Raw genomic sequence first — 23,753 nt, 5'->3', positions numbered from 1 at the left:
TAAAACTATCACAGTCATTAAACTCTTTAACTGTTTTAAAGTCACCATTGGCCTCATGGTGAAATCCCTGAGTGGTTTCCTTCCTCTCCAGCAACTGAGCTAGGAAGGACGCCTGTATATTTGTTGTGACTTGGTGTATTGATACACCATCCAAAGTCTAATTAATAACTTAATCATGCTCAAAGGGATATTCAGTGTCTGCTTTGACATTTTTTTTTACCCATCTACAGTACTTGTAGGTGCCCTTCTTCGCGATACATTGGAAAACCTCCTTGGTCTTAGGTTGAATCTGTGTTTGAAATTCACTGCTCGAATGAGGGGACCTTACAATTATCTGTATGTGTCAGGTACAGAGATGAGGTAGTCATTCAAAAATCATATCAAACACTATTATTGCACACAGTGAGTCCATGCAACTTTATTATTAGACTTGTTAAGCGCATTTTTCCTACTGAACGTATTTAGGCTTGCCATAACAAAGGGGTTAATTCAAGACATTTCAGCTTTTCATTAAAACATAATTCCACTGGCATTGTGTGTAGGCCAGTGACGACAAATCTCAATTTCAATTAATTTTAAATTTGGGCTGTATGTGGAAAGTCATGGGGGGTGAATACTTTCTGAAGGCATTTTATGCCTTAAGTCATATCTAACTTGACACCTCAGTGAGCAGTGTTTTTTTTTTTTCAGCGCAACGCCATAAAATCATGCCATAAAATGCCGATATCATGCACTTCGTGTTACATTTTAATCTCTTCCTCCTCTGGTTATTACTGTTGGTTGGTTCCTGCTTGCAGGGAGGAGCTGGGTCTCTGTGACTCTGAGGACATTGAACCATTTTGTTTGTTCTGCGGGCCTGCAGCGTCTGGTTGCACTGCAACCGTCTGTCTCCAAGAGAACTCTATTTATGAATAAAATAACATTCTAATGTAATTTGATTTGTTACTTTGCCTTTTAAGTTCGGCTAGCCTACATCTTACAGCACTTAGCCTAGCTTATAGGCTATTCATATTGCTGCCAATTGTTGCAATGTTTCATGCTATAAAATCGCTAAATCCGCGCTCCAAAGTAGAAGACTTCCTTGTAAACAGCTTCTTAGTCGTAGTGTATTGACCGTGCTAATATTTTCTACCGCCATAACATTTATAGAAGCAAATGTGCGAATTTATGTCATTTAGCATGGCAGTAGAGAGAACTGAGGGACGGAAATGCAAGTTTGCGATTCACGTGGGAAACAATGTTGTGTTGACAGTCTATTTAATTTTTCCACCATTTTTTTTTTGTGGGTAGATCAGCTTTAATATTGCAGATTGTGGCTTCATCAATGCAATCCTCTGCATCATCTCTAATCCACATTTTTTTTTTTTTTTTGTGTGTGAATTTCTATCCTTTAATGCGTTTGAGCCAATCAGATGTTGTGACAACTAGAGGTGGTATACAGAAGAAAGCCCTATTTGGTAAAAGACCAAGTCCATATTAAAGAAGGAAAGAAATTCCACAAATTAACTTTTAACCAGGCACACCTGTTAATTGAAATGTATTCCAGGTGACTACCTCATGAAGCTGGTTGAGAGAATGACGAGTGTGCAACGCTGTCATCAAGGCAAAGGGTGGCTACTTCAAAGAATCTCAAATATAAAATATATTTTGATTTAACACTTTGAGTTACTACATGATTCCATATGTGTATTTCATAGTTTTGATGTCTTCACTATTATTCTACAATGTAGTAAAAAATAAAAACCCTTGAATGAGTAGGTGTGTCCAAACTTACTGTAGATTTTCCAACTGTGCTGTTTCACAAAAGTTCTATACCTATATACATTTTTACAGTCACAGTATATTTTACATTAGTTATCTTATGTTTAGTCCCTCCCTTCAGCACCCCTCCCATCTATCTATGAACACCATCCAGTTTTGGTTTCTATTTGCCATATATCTTTCAACTGTGCTGTGATGTTTCACAAAAGTTCTGAACCTTTCTGTTCTGATTAGTTTCTACCGTAATTTCCGGACTATTAAGCGCACCTGAATATAAACCGCACCCACTGAATTAAAAAAATAATATTTTGAACATAAATAAGCCGCACATGTCTATAAGCCGCAGGTGCCTACCGGTACATTGAAACAAATGAACTTTACACAGGCTTTTACGAAACACGGCTTGTAACAAAAATAAATAGGCTTTAACGAAACACGGCTTGTAACAAAAAATAAAAAATTAGCAGTAAACAGTAGCCTACCAAGAAAGTCATTGGTCACTATCTTCCTCCTCCTGTGCACTGAAACCATCTCCTTCGGAGTTGAATAGCCTCAATTGCTTCATCCGATATTGGATCGTTTTCATTGTCGCTCTCGTCACTTTCATCCGGAGGCAAATCCCCCGCTGAGCCCTCTTCAACACGCAGCAGTCCAGCCTTTCGAAACCCGTTGATGATAGTGGATTTTTTGACAATGCTCCACGCTGTCAGGACCCACATTTGAAAGCGGGAAAAATCCATATATTAGCCGCGTCATTGTTTTAAGCCGCGAAGTTCAAAGCGTGGGGGAAAAAGTTGCGGCTTATAGTCCGGAATTTACGGTAGATACCATTTTTTTTCGAAGAGTATTATTATATTATTGATCGGTTGACTATGACTTTTCTAATCACCCAGCAGTGCTATTTGCAGGGTTAGCTCCAGATAAATTTGCAGGGTTAGCTCCAGATAAATTTGCAGGGTTAGCTCCAGATAAATTTGCAGGGTTAGCTCCAGATAAATTTGCTATTTCTTTTCAGCCATTCCTGAACCTGTGATCAAAAACAAGCTAGATATGTACAGTACCAAAACAAATGTTCTAATGATTGTCTCTTCGCAGCAAAATCTGCAGAGCTGGAATGGTTGTATCCCCCATATATATATATATATATATATATTATAACATTTTGTCTGCAAGAATTTTGTATAATTGAAATTGAAAAAGTAAGTTGACAGTTTTTTACACAATATAATTTTCTTTGATAGTTTGAAAAGACAATCCTCTAAAAGCTTCCCTAAAACGCGTTCTACTTGTCCATCCAGATGCAAACTGTCAATATGGTGCCAGTTTCTCTCAACGTCAGCCCTCTATGGACAGACACTGTATGGGATTACGTTTGACAGTGTCTAGTCACACCTAGAGCTAGAGGATGTAAAATGGCAAAGCCAATAGGCCTACTTCAACTGGACTGAAATTGATACCTGTCAATGATCTATTGTGGGGTGGCAGGTAGCCTAGTGGTTAGAGCGTTGGACCAGTAACCAAAAGGTTGCTAGATTGAATCCCCGAGCTGACAAGGTAAAAATCTGTTCTGCCCCTGAACAAGGCAGTTAACCCACTGTTTCTAGGTGTCATTGTAAATAAGAATTTATTCTTAACTGACTTGCCTAGTTAAATAAAGGTACAAAAATTGCCTACAAGCAGAGTTTTGTTAGCATGAATAATTTAGAAATCATGCATTAGGCATAAAAATAACTTGTGTGTTGCTCCTGAACCGGATGATGGGATTTAAGAATGCTGACTGCAGGGATGAAGTCACTTCAATACAATAAGCATTCCTTTCATGGTTTGAGGCTCTACTATCTAAGCATTGCTCTCTAACAATAAGGCATCTTTGGAGGCTGATCGGCCCTTTTGCCTACAATCGCTTCACTGCAATCCCTTCTCAGCCCGCCAGCAATTGTATTCTAACGTGAACAAATGGACCATAAAATGGCCTAGTTGACTGTGGGAGACTTGCCCAGTCACGCAATCTCCACCAGCTACCTACCAGGAAGCCACAAACCTTTAACTCAGCCCGGTATGGTTGACTCAGCCCGGTATGGTTTCATCATACCGTAATCACAATTTTAAGAGGCCTGGCGTGATTATCCCAATTTCATCATGTTGAACAACACAGATGTCCTACAAGGCTATTTGAACATTATTCCATTGTGCAGTGTGGATGTGTCCTTTTTTTTTTTTTTCTTGAGTAGGCTTATTGCAACATATGGTCCCCACTCGACTTCACAAAGCTTATAGTGAGGTACACTGTCAGCAAAGAGACAGAGGGATAATTTCTGTCCTGTGTCTGCCAGAGGGACTATTTATTTATTTTTTGTGTTCAGGAAAAACTCCTGGCTCTATAATGACCCTTAGCCCTGTATGAGGGGTAAATGTCCACATCCACAATGGCCATTGTTTCAGACAGTGAGATCAATGCCCTTGGCTACTTCAATACTCTGAGTCAGTAGTCGGGTGACGGGCTGCCTGCAGTGACGTGGCCCTCAGGTATAACTCCTCCTAAGGGAGACACAATGGAGGGGAGAGGAGCTCTGAGTTGACCTCTGTGGTGGATGGTGATGACTCAGTGTCTGGACAATGCATTGAGTGGCCACTGTCTCTTGCCTCCTCACCCTCAGTTGGAAGATAAAGTTGTTAACCTTCTCTTTACTGGTTTGGCTAGGAGGTAGGCCTAGTCAAACATGTGCAAACGTTATGGTGGTTGAACATATGGTTTGGGATTCTTGAACATGTAGCATGTGCAATATTTTTCTTTAGGCCATGATTTATTTATCCATTCGTAGGCCAAGTTCTTGTAAAGCTATGATGCATGATCTTAGCTACTAGTACCTATTTAGGCCTAAAGTGCAGAAAAGGAGTAGATACATTTAAGCACACACAGGAGCAGTAAAGACTCAAAGCCGATTTATGGTCCGGCATCTGCAGTGGCCGTACAGCATTTACAGTGATGCAGAAGTCAGAGCATTCATACTTATTGAGATTCTTTGAGCAGAGCGGAGTGTGTCATACGCATCCAACACATTTGGTCTGCATCACTTGTAGTGATTCAGGACTAATCTCCGTAGCCAGCCAAGACCTTACTTCTTCTGAGACGTTGGAGTCGGTTTCCCAGTGCTTGACAAAGCTCAGCCAATATAGCGTGAAGTAAAAAGGCGGTACCATTTTTCCCACCTGCATCTCCACTTCAACCCTTCATATATTTTTTTTCTTTACGAGCTTGTCCCGCAACTGCCTCCTCTTGTTGTGGCAGGCATCCCCTTCCATAGATGCAGTAACACACTGTCAATGGAACTCAACCAAATCAATGGAAATGCCATGGAAATGAGTGAGGGAAAGATCCTGAATCTCTTCATTGCTCCCAAGCAAAATTAGCCTACATTTTAGGCTATTGTTTGTGTATTTCACACTGCATTTAGTTAAAAACAACTGACTTCCACCACCAATTTCTGTATGCTAGCTATGCTACCAGCTTTTACGAATGGGAGTTAGCATATAGCAGTCTAAACCTTAAAGGGGACAACTTATAAATGTTATGCAGCGATAACAGCCAAATATATCCAAATCCGACTTTAGTAACCACATTGTGGGTCTGTTACAATACATCAATCATGACGGATTTGACAGATATCCACTTTGTTAGATGATATTTGTTGAATGTGCGCCATTTTGGCGTCCTATCCTCCACGGTTTGCGTTCCATTGACTTCTTTACCGCATTTCTCCCCATTACCTCTTTCCAAGAGTTCAAACAATCCCTACACGAGGTGTCATAAAGATGTTTTATATTTGCGAACTTGTTCTGATAGCCTTTTGTCAAAGTTCTAAATGTTTTTTGCGAAGGAAGTTGCAAAGGAAGTGAGTTTGTGTTTATACAGGAGGTACCGCCCCGAACTACTGTCAACCAATCATATCAATGCTGAGCTATACGGAGCCCTCCACATTGTTGCAAAATTTGGGAGACACACGGCATCACACGCACGGATCAAGCATAAATCACATTTTAGGAGTGACCATCTACAGCAGGGTTTCCCAACCCTCTCCTTGGGGCCCCCCCAGACCTTTCAAATGTTTGTTTTAACCCTGATTCAATTAGTAAAAGGCTTGATGATAAGTTGACTAATTGAATTGGGTGTGCCAGTTTTTAGGGTTATAACAAAAATGTGAAGGAGAGGGTTGGGAAATCCTGATCTTCAGGGTATCCCCTTCAGAAAAGGCTTAAAGAGGATTCCTGCTAGTTTGACATGGGCTGTCAGCAGGTTCTGTGTTTACAAGAGGCTCCACTGACCCCTGTTTCCCAGGTCAACATCAGAGAACGCTTGGTCCTCAGGCTGGGCTGAGAAGTGGCCACCTCAGTTTCCTAAACTCGGTCCTAGGGACCCCAAGGGTTGCTCATTTTTTTGCCCTAGCACTACACAGCTGATTCAACTAATCGTCAAGCTTTGATTTGAGTCAGCTGTGTAGTGCTAGGTCAAAAACCAAAACGAGAACTGAGTTTGGGAAACACCGCTTTAACCCATGGAAGCTGCAGCCTATTCTGTTTTTGTAAAATACATAGCTGCCTACCTAATGCTGAATTGAAATAAAGTTGATTTAATTTCTTCAAATAAAATTGAATGTATTAGGCAATAGGCCTGTAGGCTACTGTACTGGAAGGTTGTCGTCTTGACATTTCCCAGCCCCGATCACGCCATTTTAATTCTGTATCCCCAGTCATTATCCAAAAGTGTTTCCTATGAAGTCAATCGCTGATATTGCTTTCCAGAAAACGTAACCCATCCCGGGTTGAAAAGTTCATCTGAACTGAGGAATTGGGGATGGCTTATTTTCGGGGGTGAAAAGTTCACCAGTTTATTAATAATGCAGCATGTTGGTGTGAAGGAGACACAACAGACAGCTGTCTGGTGAGTTGGTGTTAAAGACAGTGTGACTGCTACTTCCTCTCCTATCTAGACGTTTCCATAACATCTCTGCATGTTAGATACGTATTCTGTCTGAGTGTAGCTTCACCCAGAGAGGTCAAATGGAGTTTGAGGCTTGAAGTCCCTCGCAGCATGGCTCTCATGAGGGTGGTCCGTAGTGCCATATGTTATCTAGGCCTTCACACTATTATCAGAGGTGTGTGTGGACACACACTTACACATTCAAGATATCCCGTTGGCATGCATGGTTGCTTTCAGAGGCATGGAAGTACACGCCTTGATACTCTATGGTGGCCCTACTCGGCAGGGTGCCACAAAAACTAAACTTGGTGTTTACGCCTTGAAGATGATGGGGATATACAGGCCTCTTTGAAGGCAGAACTGAATTAACATTCTAGACCATAATGGTGTCTGCTGTCTCCCATTTAGAATTGCTAGAATTTTTACATGGTTTCCATATTTGATGAGAAGCCGCTCACATCAGAGAGATTCTTGAATTTTGGCGTTTTCTTTCACTCGACTTCTCACAACATCCTCTTCATCCTGTGAGTGCCTCCATTCATTGGAAGCTTCATGGACAATTCTGCCTGGTAACAGTGCATCTGGGAGGTCAATGATGTGGTGATTGGGGAAAGAGGCTTTTATTTTAGCATGGTCAGACATTGGAGCAGGGCGCAGGTAATCCGTTTTTCTCCATTAGCATTAGGGTAACATGAGATCTACTGGCACAGACTTTACTACGGTGTGCTGAATGGAAGGGCTCAGGGTTGGTCAAGTCTCCATGGGTTACGACCTCCCGAGTCCCATCTTCGTGGGTTATGACTTCTCCTGGAGGTCACTGTGACATGTCCCACTGAGATTTAACTCAGAGTAATCCTAACCTTAACCAGGTCAAAATCCTAACCTTAACCAGGTCATAATCCTAACCTTAACATTACGGGAATTAACAAATATCTTATCCTGTATCAGTGGTTAGGGGCACCCTAAGGATCTGGCTATCCAGCCTGTCACTAACCTTACAGTGACTGATGAATTCACTAAGGCTAAGCTATTTAATAAAAAAAAAAAAAAAATTGGGCAATTTGACTGTGAAATTCGTGGGATTTTGTGTTCCTTAGAATCAGTTTGACAGCATGTTGCGAGCGTTTAGAATCACAAATCCATTTTCAGTATATAAGCCTACACTTGCTTTAGCCAAGACTGTGACCTCTTATGATGCTCGTTTTCTCCGCATTTCATCCTGACGACATGTCCATTTGGTCCCTGCAGGATCAGTTTAGTCTGTCTTGTGTTCTTGGCTCACAGCCAAACTGTCGGCTCTCACTGTGTCATTTCCCCTGACGAGCTGATTGGTAGTCTTCACGGTGTCATTTGATTGGTGTCGTGATTGTCTGTGTCATGATGTTGTGATTCTGTTGGATTGGCTGTGTAATTTTGGTCGCTGTCCTGGTCTCCGGATTAAACGGGTGTGATTTGAGCCGTAACTTCCTTGCTTTGTTCTTCACTGTGTAATTTTCCTAGTATTTTGGTGGCTGTCTTTTTCCTCCCTCGAAATTCTTGTGTGTAATCAATTTTCACGTTGTCTCTGGGACGTACGTGTGTGTGTGTGTGTGTGTGTGTGTGTGTGTGTGTGTGTGTGTGTGTGTGTGTGTGTGTGTGTGTGTGTGTGTGTGTGTGTGTGTGTGTGTGTGTGTGTGTGTGTGTGTGTGTGTGTGTGTTGTCTGGCCCGGCAGCCTGTCTGTTGGGGACTGGTAAGCGTGACTGTGTGTGTGTGACAGACTGGCTTTTCCTGGCAGTATCATGACTCTATCAGTGCTTAGTGCGCTTCTCCCCAGCCACCATACATAACTCCATGGTGAGACTGGTTCGTTCCACTACCCACCCTGCTATTCCTTTTCCTCTTTCCCAAAACAGACAGAATCACACAAACCACCAACTTTCTGACCTCATCCAGAACTTGTGTGTGTGTCTGCCATACATGTTATAGCACTCTTCCTCCATGACAGCCTGTATATGAAACTGGCAGACATTTGAAAGATAGCGTAAGAGAATGCAGGCAGGTCTGTGTTATGGCTATACGTCTCTCTCAGGATCCTGTCTCTGGCTCGTGTGTGTGCATGTCTCTGAGTGTTCGTGTGTGTGTTGCGGTATGGGAATGGAAAGTTACCCCATCACCTGCTCCCTACTCCTCACCCTGCATAAATAATGACCGTTGAGTCGGTGGGGCGTTGAAATGAGTGTGTCGTGACAGACACTGCAGACATTGAGTGAGTGCATACCACAGTTTTGAGTAATGAGGTGGGCTTTGAGAGTAGTGCATTCCCCAGGACTGTGCGGCTGTGTAAAGGATACCCCCCTCCAGTCTGTGTCCCCCCAGCGCCTGCAAGGGAAAATACCTTTCCTGTCTCTTGTCAGTATGGGGAGCATTTTAGTTACGCTAATTTAGGTAGTCAAATTTTGTACGTGTGTCGTCTAGGCATATGTTTCTGAGTCAATAGGTTTTTGTGGTGTTGGATACCAGACAGGTTGGATACCATGACGATCATTTCCCTTTGGGGATTAATAAAGTATCATCTCTCATCTCGTCTCTGTCGGCTCGACTGTTATATTTCACCTGTCACTTTGCGGGAATAGGAAAGTAGCCAAGACACTGAGACATAGCAGTGATATGATGGAAGGAGACCCAGACACCCCTCTCCTCTCTTCTCCCCTCCTCCATTTTGTGTCCTCACATTCTCCAGGGTCATCCATCTATCTGACCCAGACTCCTCCAGGCTTGCGGTGAGCTAAGTCGTCATGGAGGTCAGACTCCTAGACTACACTGAGGCTGCTACAGCCTTACCTCAACAATCCCTTCCCCCCTCTATTGTTCCACCCTTAATGTCCCCCAATCTGCACCAGTGGTCTTGACGAGACCGGCCAACTGGGTACCTCCAGGGTCCAGAAACATCTCCTTGGAATGTCTTTCCACTCCTCTGGCTAATCTGTAGGGGCCTGGCTGGGTAGTCGCCTGCTATCTGGCTGCTGGGAGGGGATGGGGGGTAGAACTAAGTGTAGTGTTGTTTATTATTCTGTAATATTCACACGGAACACAAGGGGTGCTGTTTTCAAACCCCACCGATAATCTGTAATCCAAAGGTTATCAAAGCTAACAAGTAAATGTAAAATCCCATAGAAAATGCTAACGAGTGCATTGTCAACATTTTGTTTAGGTCAGAAACTGTACTATACAAGTAACTGAAATGCTACTCAGTTTGCTGCAAGCACAAAACAAATACTTCCCAGCAAGGCTTTTGATCCACAAGGGTATTCTCTGCTGTTCTGTGGTTAGCTCTGAAGAAGCTAACCAACTAAATTAGCAAACCAAACGAACAACTGCAGAGCATTTGGCACGTATTAGACAGTTAACTTAATAGTTATAAGGTATCTAACTGGCAAACCATTTAGTTGTGAATTCCGAACTGTCATTAGATCACCTGGCGCATGTTGCAGAACAGTGAGTGACACAGAAGGCTCCGGTCTCTTGTCATTGTGTGCTTGTAAATAAACACCATGTGACTGGGGACTACCAGTAAGCTTCATAATGTGACAAGTGAAATGAAGAACGTAATGTTCTTAGTCTCCTACCATATTGCACAAGTTGACTGCAGGTATTTTACTTAAGTAGCTACAAATATTAAAATGTATTTTTTTTTAAAAACTTCAAAAATAGTTTCAACGGTATTGAAAAACATCCTGTGGCTTTTTCCAAATACCCCAGTATACGGTATACCGCCCAACCCTACTGAGTTCTATTGCTACCTAAAAGAACTTGGCAGTACTAGGAAGACATTCCATAACTTTGGCCCACTTTGGCTCACCTGGACCCCATTACACCAGGAGAGAGATTTACAGAGATGGTAGAGAGAACTGTGTATGTGAGCGAGAGAGTGTAGTGCTCCTGCAACTCATCTTTGCTTCTCTTCTGGAAGCCATTGTGTGTTGGCTCTTGGCTGTGATGCTTACCTCAGGGACTCACTCCGTATTGGAAAGAATGCTTGTCTGCTCAATATTTTACAAGGGAAGCCTCTCTAACCACTCTCTCTGCTAGCCAGTAATGGGCGGACAAACTGACAGACAACAGGGGTTACCCAGGGCAACCGTGAAGATGACAAAGTAGAGCCAAGCCAGAAATCCTCCAATAATTGAGCTGTTAAATGTTTTGAGGGAGCACCACCCAAAAGTGAGGTTATCGCAAAATGGGACTGGGATTCCGAGCAGGAATCCAAGGCACTGGCAGGGATGAGATTCCAAGCTGAAGTTGGTTCTCATTTCATAATATCTGTCTGATTTCAAATACCTGGAGTGAAGGTTTGAAATGGAGTGTACCTTAGACTATTTGTGTAGGCCTAAACTGGACTTTGCCTTGTCATATAGGCGTGCCCCAAATTTGACCCACATGCTGTCTCTTGTGCTTTTGGTTGTTTTATTTAATATGTAAGCTCATAGGGTTTTTTTCCCCCACAGCTGCTTTGCGTTGAATTGAGAATTCACTAATGTTGCTCTTCCATTGTAGCACACCGATCATTTTACTCATCTAACGTTTCTTCTTCTCTTCCCTTCCAGTGCTGTGTGCGAAGAACTTGTCGAAGAAAGACTTCTTCCGTGAGTAGTAACCCATTTATTTTTTTTGCATTAGTGCTATTTCTGTCTTGCCTCCCTGCTGTGCATTGGTATGGGATTGTCAGCTAGCTGGCTGGCTTTGAAGCATTCTGTAGATGGAGTCCCATAGGAGCTCAATCTGCCTGCAGTATTGGCTGACGAATACAGATTACAGATAGAACACATGATGCACATCGACGCTTGTCCCCAATGCTATCCAATGAGGTGGAAGAGCATCGGTGATGAGCTGGTAATGCCTGACGCATGCTGTTATGACCGACACGGATGAGCCATTTGAATGTAATTTTAATGTTACTCGGTCATTAGGCTGACTGTGAAAGGCTACCGGTCGTTAACTGTGAAGTTCCTGTATCTTACTTATCTTCACATTGGCTTTATGCCAGAGGGTCTGGTGTAGTTTTATATCATGGCGAGACGGAGATACTCACCGCAAATAAATACCTCTGATGGAACACAAAGCACAGGCACGTCCCCTTCGTAGGCTAATTTTCATAGTGTAGGATTTTGGTAAAGAGAGTGAATTGGAACATTCTTTAGGCTATACAGTTGCACATCTCCCTTGAGAACATGTATTGGATTACTGTGGGCTTTAAGGCACAGTTTCCTGTAAATGACTCTCACACACACACACACACACACACACCTGCAGAGGGAAGTCCTTGCTTCCTCTGCCAGTATGGCATTGGGGTGAATGTGACTCAACAAGTTTGACCTGTGGGTGGTATCATTGCCTGGAGCCACACACACTCCTAACTATAGTCACACACAGTATGTCATTTCTATGGAGCACAGTCTGTGTGTGTGTGTGTGTGTGTGTGTGTGTGCGTACCAAGTTTTCGTTAAGACTATTTGGCTCCGAACAACGTGACCGGCAAGATTTTTAATTTCCCGGACATCCATATGCATTGGATGCGTAACTCGTTAGGGTGTCCACCCACGGTGCTCAAAATCACATTTTAGATTATTCATCTTAACACATTGGAAAGGGCCTGTAAAGGTTTAAAGTAGAACAATGTTCTTCTACCAACATGACAGGTTTTATTGAAAAGAAAAACATTACTCATTGCGTATTCATCCCTGCTATAAATCATCAATGATTATCATTAAAAAAAGATTAAAACATTTAGTGTAGAAAAACAAGCCTCCTACTAAGTAAAACACAACTTCAAAATATCATATTTGTATAATATAATTTGCAAACGACCTGACCTATAGGCTATTTGTATGACCACTTTAATTAATAAATAGCATAACACAGCTGTTTTCAAATACAATCTAGCCTTTCTAATTTATTTCAGTCTAGGCATGAACATTGTAAGTAAGCCTAATAACTAACAAAACATGGCTGTCTACGAACACCAGGGCCGGCCGGTCATGACTAGAAACCATCCAGCTTTTGTCAAATTAACGGCAGATTTGACTTTTTGTAGCAGGTTAGGAGAATTTTACGTAGCAAGTTAGGAAAATTAGGTTAAGGTTAGGAAAGGGTTAGCTAAAATGCAAAACAATTCAACTTTTTATGTTAATTTGACAAAAGCTGGATGCCTTCTAGTCATGACTGGGCCGGCCCGCACCATTCCCGCTGTTATTCAGCACCACATCAGTGGAAAGAGGACATGCTAGGCGGCCACAAAATTGAGGAATTTTAAAGCTGATGTTGAACAATCAAATTCGATATGCAAATAAACAACATTTATTAAGGCTTGTTCATTGCGAGAAAGCTTATTCCAATGCTCCTGCGAAACGAGGCCCGCGCCATGCATTTATGAAAGCACTCGTTTCCAAAGCTCAAATGATCTCTCTATTTACAGTTCTACTGCGTGATGCTAATAAATGTTATGTTTATTGTAATTTGAACTATTGTGAGGTCGTGTCACGTGTGATACGTTGTTTATTGAGAACTCTGTTTCCTACAATAGGCAGTTGGCTGCCTAGTGATTACAACATTGTAACTCTCCGATACGAATAGTTGGCAACGATGTTTTGTTTCCAAGTACTACTGAATAAGCTCAACTGAAATGCACGTCATTACTCTAGTCTATCAATCCATTCCAAATCTTTATACTATACATGAAATGGGCGGGATATGTTGATCCTGCCTAGGGGTGTGTGTACCGTCCCTTATCAGATTTCCAAAGAAATTTTGTACAGTCTTGTAAAACGTAAATTAAACAGGAGTTGTTCAGTTTGATAAACTCTTTGGTTAGTGTCAGTTGATCTCAAAAAGTATTTGTATAGTTAGACAACCTTACATTTAAAAATATGAAATGATACCTCTTCTATCAAAAACCTGAAGCTCTCAGGTGAATTTACACTATGCTTTCAAATCACTTGTTTAAAGCCATAGTATCTCTTTGAGGCTGCCAATGCGTTTTTACACAAGCGCTTTTGCACAAGGGCCTTTAGCCACTTGACAACATATACTCAGTATAAAACCAAAATAAAAAACACAATAAAAAAATGCTAAAAATTCAAAATTAAAACAGAAAGTCATCAATCAACATGTTTGTCCTCTTCTCAGCATCAACACATTTTTTTTCAATGGTCTTATTTCTGGTATTATTTTGTACAGTCTTGTATGAATGTCAGTGAATGTACCACTTCTTTTTTTTTTTGTTATTTAGTTTTTATAGACTGGCGTGGAACGACATGCTTCTGAGCTGCTTGCTCAACTACACACAATATTTCATATATATATATATCTCAAATACTTTCTCTTTCTTTCTCTCTCTCTCTCTTTCTCTTTCTTTATTAGTCACAGTGTAAATAAAGGTCCATTGACAATGAATGTTTTGTATGCCACCTTATGACTCAGTTTCTATTGAACTGTATTCAAATACAACAGCTATCATTTTGACACGCACATACATATCCTCCATTTTGGCTCCAATTTCAGCTATAAAAAATTGTCGCACACTATTATATATTTTTATATATATATATATATATATATATATATATATATATATATATAAACAAACAAACTCCCAGTAATTTATTGGGTTAAATCACCAACGTTTCGGCATCACCCTGAAGAAGGCACAGTGATGCCGAAACGTTGATTTACCCAATTTACTGGGAGTTTATATATAGAGTTGTGCGACTCTTTATTTTTATAGCTTATAGTTTATTCACTGTTAGTCAGCACCTCTACTTAAAATACATTTCTCTGGGTGTGCGCCAGCTCATGTTTTCTATCCAATTTCAGCTGTAACATATCTTCATGTTAGATAATTAATATTATTATGTGAATTTATGTCTTTTGATAGTCATTATTTCTATGGCATCAGCTTGTGAATACAGTTACCTAGAAACTCATTCAGGCATACATCCTCCATTTTTGTCTCCAATTGCAACATATAATCTCCATTTCATATAAACATTTATTTTCCAGGCTAGATAAATGAACCATACTGTGACTGTAGTTCCATTGACTCCATTGTTTCTATGCCATCCACAGTTGTGAATACAATCCTCCATTTTGGCTCCTCCTCCACAGGGCTGCCTGACCCCTTTGCCAAAGTGGTGGTGGACGGCTCGGGGCAATGCCACTCCACAGACACCGTAAGGAACACGCTGGACCCCAAGTGGAACCAACATTACGACCTGTAAGTCACCAGGGTAGTCTCTAAACTGGGGGACCACCTTAGACCAATAAACCCTTGTTTCACCATGTCTTCCTAGTTCCAGCTTGCCTCTGCAATTTATCCTTTCCGACCTACAAACGTGCCTAGTAGGAAGTAGTAGCATAACCTCGTCCCCAGGGAGAACGTCTGGTGTGTGAGACTAAGAAAGGGACTAGGGTCTGGATTTGGTGAAACTCGCTGTCAACTCCTGAAGAAACCACTTCCTAAAATGGATGCCAAAGAACCACAGACATCTGTTAACACATTCTTGTTGTCTATGGTTTTCAACATTGTCACACTGTTCTGGTTTCATTGACTAAGCTGTGGCGTCTCCGATCTCCATGCGCTGCTATGATAAGCGTGCAAGGAATGCAGCAGGTCACCCTCCCTTCCCGTGCTGATGTGCAGGAACACCCACCATAAACCATTTGAGGCCTTTTGACTGGGCTGCTGCACGCTCACTCTAAGGCTAGTCTGAAATGGCACCCTATTTCCTATGTAGTGCACTGCTTTTGACTAAAGTCCTGGTCAAAAGTAGTCCACAATATAGTGAATAGGGTGCCATTTGACACAGCTCTAGTCTAACCATTGGGACTGTCCGACTGAAATATTTGGACTGAAATGAGCCATGTGTTGTGAATGTTGAGCAGTAAGCTTTACGTGCTCTTCTTGGGAGTAATTGCCACAGGACCCAAAGGACCTACTGGCAATGCGTTACAGGAGGGGGAAGAGAGGGATGTAGAGGGCCGGAGAAGAGGAGAGAAAGCTAGACATGGGGAGAGAGGGGTGTGTTACAAAAAGCATTGGGAAACTATGCAGAGATGTGGGTGTCTTGGCACCAAACCACTATGCACAGATTGAATAATACAGGGAATGTGGGTTACATCATCAATTAGGTCCCCAAAAAAGAAAGAAAATCATTAAGTTGGGCACTGCAGCGGGAATACCTATTTGCTAGCTTTGTGCACACATATATAGATGTCTCTGTCAGTCTCTCGCTGTGTGTTTGCATGCTTGTAAGTGTGCTTACACACCTGTTCCCCCCCCTCATGCTTGTCTTCAAACACTCTCCTCTCCACTGGTCCTGAGGGAGTCTTCCCTGCCAGTGACCCCAGGCGGCATTATTGCAGGCGGCATTAGAGCGCCAGGTCATGTAGCTCCCAATGGGATGCTAATGTGATGCTAATGCACTGTATATCCCTTAGGCAAGCTAGAGATGTCATGAATAGTGAAGGGGTTGTTTTAGAGCACAAGGCCCGTAGGCGCGCTCGCTGCCCTCTGTAGGAACCAATCTGGGTGTAGACGTGACCCATTTTAGCTTCATACTGTATGTTAGAGCCCTTGATCAATTCATACAGTAGGTGGTATCTCATATTTCTACAGAGAAAGCCAATTGATGACGACTGACGGTTGTATTCTTCAGAGGCCTTGATTGGTGAAAACCTATTCCCACTCCTCCTCTCACTGCACCAACCACGCTATCCTCCTCACCAGACTCCTCCCCGGTCCCTAATCGCTCGTCCCTCTCGGCCCAGGAAACCCAGAGCAGGTGGCCGGCCGTGCTGGTCTCGCCAGCCGTCAGGGGAGGAAGTGCGACCGTGTCGTCTGTCTGGGCCGTTGATTAGTCTAGATGTCTATATCTAGCCTCATTACTTTTAACCCAGTCTGAGCTGTCAGACTGGCGTGACTGGGCACCCACTGGCATGACTAGATGTCTCCCATTGTGCCACCCCAGCTCACCAGTCACCATTAGTCACAAACCAGTAAATTGGCTAACTTGTTGCGTCATCAGCCTATAAACTGATCTAAGGCCAGTGTTGTGTTCCACCCTAATGGTTGAGGTAAGGGATTTGGGAGAGTAAACTCATCCGAGATCTGTGATACTTACATTGAAAAACTCTTCAGACTAGCTAGACTGAGGCTCAATAAGTAATACTTACCTCATACTGTGGTGTTATCATATAGGTATACTTAGCCATATGCTCGGACAAGTGGGTTTTCTTCTCTCTCTGTGGTTTTTTTCTCCTCCTTAATTTGCTGCGGTAAGCACGGTTCTAATCACCGGCTCTACCTGCAAAGCCAGACTGCACATGGTTCCACAAATGCGTGTGTGTAAACGTGTGTTTATGACCGTGTGTGTGTGTGTACACGTGTGTCTTCCTCAAGTCATTTTGACTGAGGAAATTGTGTTTACCTGTCCTCATTTTCAAAGCCCCAGACGCTAGGTCACTGTCTGGTCTGCTCTCTCATTTCCCCTTAAACGCAGCCTGGGTTTGCAACACACACACACACACACACACACACACACACTCCAAATCATGTTGTTGGCCCATACATTACCACCACAGTGCAGAGGTGGAGTAACTTGGCTTAGTCTGAAGCCTTTATCCGGATCTAGATCAGACAGCAGGCGGAAATTTCAACCCACAATGCAAGGCTTTTAATATAAAAAAAAACCCAGCTTAGATTTAATGTGCTTAGATTAAAGTTTTATTTCATTTCTGTCCGTCACTCCTTTTAAAGACGGAACAATGCAGAAAGACATACGCCTCTATGGAAGCATTTATTTTGTCCACAGACATCAGTTGCCAGTGAAATTAGTATCAGATATTTGAGCAGACTTGTCTATTGACAAAAGGAGACACTGTGAGGTGAGCAAATGTGAAAACTGACTAGACTACCTCTTCCCTCTCCCTGTAACAGTATGGGCTATGTGCATTTTCTATGTGCGCTCTGGGAAACTCTTCTCCTGGAAATCTTTCTCTTCATGGTATATACGTACCCATGGAAGAGGGCTGAGTTGGGAAAGCTGTAATTAGACCAGTCGGTGTGTGTTACTGTAAGTGCTGTCTGTCTGGGGGACTGTGGTGCAGGAGAGAGAGGGGAGACGAGGGATTCTCCTGTCTGATTCATGATGACTAGGCTGACCTTATAGCCAGACAAGCAGCTTCATCGTCATCGTGGACAGTTAGCAACCTGTAATCAGAGTCATTTAGACCTCAGAACCCCATCCGTACATTCTGTGACTTTGTGTACACACTTGTTTCTTTAGTAGGTCATCCTCTTCGGAGTGTATGAGATGTACGTCTCTCCCTTCCAGTTCTCTGCTGCCAATGACTGGAACGAATTGCAAAAATCGCTGAAGCTGGAGACTTGTATTTCCCTCACTAACTTTAAACATCAGCTATCTGATCAGCTATCCGATCGCTGCATCTGTACATAGCCCATCTGTAAATTGCCCATCCAATCTACCTACCTCATCCCCATATTGTTTTTATTTACTTTTCTGCTCTTTTGCACACCAGTATTTCTACTTGCACATCATCATCTGCTCGTCTATCACTCCAGTGTTAATTTGCTATATTGTAATTACTTCATTACTATGGCCTATTTATTGCCTTACCTCCTCACGCCATTTGCACACACTGTATATAGACTTTCTTTTTTTTCTATTGTGTGATTCGCTTGTTTATTCCATGTGTAACTCTGTTGTTTGTGTCGCAGTGCTTTGCTTTATCTTGGCCAGGTCGCAGTTGTAAATGAGACCTTGTTCTCAACTGGCCTACCGGGTTAAATACAGGGCCTACCTGGTTAAATACAGGGCCTACCTGGTTAAATACAGGGCCACTCAGTGTTGTACGCGGTGCATTTAAAGATCTTAAATTATGTGTATTAAAGAGACTAGCTCGCTCGCTCACATTCTCTCTCTCTCACCAGTTGGTCTGATGTCATGTATTTGGGGACACATATTAAAGGGAATGTGTCACTCTCTCTTTGCCCTCCATAGGTACATTGGGAAGTCTGACTCCATCACCATTAGTGTGTGGAACCACAAGAAGATTCACAAGAAGCAGGGGGCCGGCTTCCTGGGCTGTGTACGCCTTCTCTCCAACGCCATCAACCGCCTCAAAGACACCGGCTGTAAGTGTGTGTGTGTGTGTGTGTGCGCGTGCGCGCGCGTTCAAGCATGTATTAGAGCATTAATAAAAAATGTTCCTGTGCATGTTTGAGCAGAAATGAATGTGTGTATGTGAACGTGTGAGTGTGCTTTACACTGTGTGTGTCTGTCTGGAGGTGGTCTCAGTCTAGTGTGAGACAGCAAAAAAAACCTCCCAACGATTACTCAAACCCAGACACACATTCCCCCCTCTATTCATCATTATTCCACTCCTATTACGCAATGCATGATCTGATTTATAGACCACATCAAAGACAAGACAGGCTTCTGTCCTGCCCCGCTACCTAGAAGGCCCTATTACACACACACACACACACACACACACACACACACACACACACACACACACACACACCTGCCATTAAACCCTATTGATTGTCGACCATCTGGGAGGCTGTCGCTGCCCCGCTCTGCCCGCTCCCTCCCTGGGTATCAGGTGCCAGTCTGGCTGGCTAGGGTCCGGAGCATGTTGGCGCTGCCTGGCCTGGTGAGACGGACGCCATCGAGAGCGGGATAGGGGGCTCCTGGGAGTTGGGAGTCTCGCCCATGCCTGCTGCTGCCAGCTCAAACACACTCCCCGGGGTTTCCACCTCTGTAGCGTGAAGGGAAACACACACACGCGTCCTGCTGTCTCTTCAGACACAGACTAACTGTATGCGAAGTAGACGTGCCGTCTCCCTTTTCTACTCTTGCAGTGACTGCTTCTTTATGAGTACTTACTGGAAAGTCTATTTCCTTTGTTTTACCTGGCTTGTTAGCCGTTAGCTGCTGTGTTCAGACTGGGTCCCATCCCGACTGCTAGCATTAGCAGTGAACAACCGTAGGTATAGAGCATTTCTCTTTTCAGCAAGCTATAACAGTTAACAGATACTAACTAGGCTGTTAAACTACCTGGCTCCACTTACAGTATATTGCCTATGCTATGATGTAGGCCTATTTGTACATCTGTCTAACTGCCCTACTTTGCTCACCCTCCGTCTATAGTATATATGTATATCTATCTATACCACTCAGCGCTTTTCTCCCTAAGTGGTTTAGAATTGGAGCCATAACTGGCTGTGACAATGAGAGTCCTCTAGAAATTGTCAGTCAGACAGAGTGGCACTGAAGCCAGTCAGTATTGGTAGATGCTGCTGATGTGGACAACAAGTGGACAACAAGCCCCCCCCCCCCCCCCCCGCCTGTCTGTCTGTCTGTGGTCCAGCCACCACAGTCTCTAGGGGCCTCTTCTTCTTCTGCTGCCGCGCCGTTTCCTAACAATCTGGCCCGGTACAGCTCTACAACTTCCTGTAACTTACTGTAGCATCACACGCACACTGACACAAACCTCAGAGCCCTTTGTCCTAGTTACAAATCGCAGGCCTCCGGATTCTGTCCTTTTTTTTTTTGTTGTCTTATTTTCCCATAGATTATTTAAACTGGTTTTGGTGCGTCTGTGATGGCGGACAGTAATGTATAGAATGTATACATGGATCAGTCATTTTAGTATTATATTGGCTATGCTCTGTCTGGGTGGCAAGACTTGTATACAGAGCGACATATACTGTTGATACACTGGTAATTAAGCCTACATATGTTGTGTAGACAGTGTCCTTTCTTTGTGGTCGTTTTGGTTCCCGTATCCTTTGTATTCCCCCGCTCTTTCCTTTCGTCTGAGCCTGTCTCCCCCCCCGCCCTTTCCTTTCGTTTTTTAAATGCACCTCAGATGTTTGCAGGGCCAGGATCCAGTTTCACTTAGTCTCTTTTTTTTTCCTCTTCTGAAAGCTGCTTACTATTCCAGCCTTGTAACCCCTAGACCGTCCCTGTTTAGTCTGGACACGTATCCGGAACAGATCCACAGTGCTGTCTGTCAGGAAGACACCGGGGAGCGGATAGTCTCACTACACCCCCCCCGCCCACCTGTCTCCCGTAGTCTGGAAACAACCTAGGGTGTACTCTCACTTTCTGCTCCCCCTGACCCAGACCAAAGAGTTAGCTAATAGGAGCTGACATGTATGTCTAGGATGTTTTAGGATGAGTAGAGGGAGAGCAGCTATGGCTGATTTGGGATCAGGTCTTAACCTGCACTGTGAAATGGAGATCCCTTTACTAGTGTAGGCCTCCATTGGCTGACGGTCTTGTTCATGGGCAGATTTGATGTAGTTTTCTGACTCCTAGTCTTCATCTTTTCATATTTCTCTTGTTGTCCAAGGTATTAGTTTTCGTCACCTCTTGTTTTGAAGGCAAAGTGATATGTTGTATGAGGATTATAAAAAACAAAAAAAATGTGCCACTTATTTTTACCAGGTAAGTTGACTGAGAACCCATTCTGATTTACAGCAACGACCTGGGGAATAATTACAGGGGAGAGGAGGGGGATGAATGAGCCAATTGTAAACTGGGGATCATTAGGTGACCGTGATGGTATGAGGGACAGCTTGGGAATTTAGCCAGGACACCAGGGTTAACACCCCTACTCTTACGATAAGTACCATGGGATTTGTAGTGACCACAAAGAGTCAGGACACCCGTTTAACATCCCTCCGAAAGATGGCACCCTACACAGGGCAATGTCCCCAATTACAGCCCTGGGATCATTTTTTTTAGACCAGAGGAAAGTGCCTCCTACTGTCCTTCCAGCAGCATCTGGTCTCCCATCCAGGGACCAACCCTGCTTAGCTTCAGAGGCAAGCCAGCAGTGGGATGCAGGGTAGTATGGTGTTGCGTGGTATTGTGTTCCTCTTGTGGTGATGACATAACGGTATTGTAATAACAGTGTTTGTCTTGTCCTTACTCAATACTAAGGCCAGACAGATATAATTCCTTTAAGCTTTATAAATTCCCTTGGGGGAAAAATAAAGCTTTGATAAGTTATTCTTTGCTCATGAATATTGTTCTCTTCTAAACCCACAGATCAGAGACTGGACCTGAACAAGCTGGGCCCCAATGACAACGACACAGTGAGAGGCCAGATAGTTGGTGAGTAGATCTGTGCAGTGCTGTGGACCGCACACAAGTACGCGCGCGTCACACACACACAACTCCGCACGCACGCACACCCACAGAAGCAAGCAAGCACGCGCACACACACACACACTTTGGTCCGAGTTTGCAGACTGTGGTTCTGTCTGACACATCCGCAGGTCTGGTGGATGTTTCGCCACCATCATCGGACTGTCTGAAAGGAAAGCCATGTCTGTCTGAGTAGCTCGTCGTCTCGTTCCTAAGTAAAACCACCTTTGACCTCTTAGGTTTCCACAGAGTCTGTTTGCACAACACAGACGGGGCTCTCTGGATCCGGTGTCTCAGTACTCTGGGTTTACCTCACCACCCACTGCTTTAGTGTTGAAGATCTTTTCCAGACTGGGACCTGACCAGGAAGAACTCTGAGCCCCAGTTCAATTAGGGTCGAGAGTTTTCCTTGGTCAGGTTACGGTTAGGACAATCTCATTCTCATGGCCTTAGACCAATATCATGCGATGCTGTATAACTAACTGCTGCTGTTGTCTCCAGTGAGTCTACAGTCCAGAGACCGTATCGGCACAGGAGGCCCCGTGGTGGACTGCAGCCGTCTGTTTGATAATGATTTACCTGACGGGTAAGGCCTCCGGATGTTTCTTTTGTCTAAAGCTACATTATGTACCAGTTTGCGTGTATCCAATGAGAGAGGCTCTGCATGGCCAATCCGGCGTCTGCATCGGCCGTACAGCATTTTAAGTCAGGGCTTTCATACTTCTTGCACTTCGTGTAGCGGAGCTGTTGAGCAAGAACTGTTGTCAAGGAAGTGGGTTTGTGTTTATACAGGACATCCTGCCCCCACCTACCCATCAACCAGTCATGTCAAAGTTATACGGAACTCTCTGCGTTGTTAGAACATTTGAGGGGCTCGATTCTGCAAGCCTCTGGAGGCTCTGCAATTGCGTCACACCCTTCATACGGAGCCTCCAGACCGCATTGACGGATCAAGCATAAATCAGCTATTAGATCATTTTCTTATGTAGAGTTATACAATAAAAAAATAAGGTTTAGCTTGAAGGTTGATCTGAATCTCATTGGAATAGGGGCATATTGAATGTGGTTGGATAAAAAAAAATGATAATGCATATGGAAATACTTGTTCCTTGGTCTGTTGCTCACTGTGTCGGTCTTCCTGTGTGTGTGTCTGTATCAGCTGGGAGGAGAGGAGAACAGCCTCTGGTCGGATCCAGTACCTTAACCACATCACACGCACCACGCAATGGGAGAGGCCCACCCGGTACGTCCATACATACACACACACACACACACACACACACACGCACCACGCAATGGGAGAGGCCCACCCGGCACGTCCACACACACACACACGCACCACGCAATGGGAGAGGCCCATCCGGTACATCAACACACACCTTTGCGCCGGATAGAATCTCCCTCGGAGTGCAGCCAACATCCAGCAGGCCGTTTGTTCACACACTGAGTACCAAAGATCAGATCATCATCTGTAATTTACATAAACAGTCCAGACATTTCTTATACAACACATCATCAACCTCCCTCTTCACCTCTGGCCTGTTTATTAGTGTGTCTTCCTTACGTTGCCCTTTAAAAGGGCACCCAACCTCTCCAACTAAGTCCTAAGGGAAACTGTTGCTTATATGCCACAACTACAACCTCCCCTTGCAAATCAAGCTTGTCTAGTAGTATATTGTGCCTTGCACTATGCACTATTGTAAAAGGAAAACAAACCAGTCACTGGGCAGCCTAATGAGTGAGTTTCTATCAATTTCCTGAAAGGCTCAGTCCCATAAATAGGGCCAGCCAGGTTTGG

The 23,753-nt window shown here is 43.6% G+C and overlaps 1 protein-coding gene across 4 annotated transcripts in view; it reads left to right on the top strand.

The window, feature by feature from the left end:
* LOC115178351 (E3 ubiquitin-protein ligase SMURF2) overlaps window positions 1-23,753 on the top strand; it is a 67,563-nt gene that overhangs the window by 18,419 nt on the left and 25,391 nt on the right. For 2 of the 4 annotated variants that reach the window (XM_029739501.1, XM_029739500.1), the window contains exons 2-7: window positions 11,324-11,362; window positions 14,880-14,988; window positions 18,794-18,927; window positions 21,857-21,922; window positions 22,457-22,541; window positions 23,115-23,198. In XM_029739501.1, the coding sequence (XP_029595361.1) occupies window positions 11,324-11,362; window positions 14,880-14,988; window positions 18,794-18,927; window positions 21,857-21,922; window positions 22,457-22,541; window positions 23,115-23,198 (517 nt within the window). Of the gene's footprint in view, window positions 1-11,323; window positions 11,363-14,840; window positions 14,989-18,793; window positions 18,928-21,856; window positions 21,923-22,456; window positions 22,542-23,114; window positions 23,199-23,753 lie in introns of all 4 variants that reach the window. The other 2 variants (XM_029739499.1, XM_029739498.1) reach the window with 1 other exon arrangement.

Source organism: Salmo trutta, chromosome 38, assembly GCF_901001165.1.
Source record: "Salmo trutta chromosome 38, fSalTru1.1, whole genome shotgun sequence".
Lineage (NCBI taxonomy): Eukaryota > Metazoa > Chordata > Actinopteri > Salmoniformes > Salmonidae > Salmo > Salmo trutta.
Note: the sequence above shows the minus strand (reverse complement) of the source record. Positions and strands in the feature narration are given on the sequence as shown.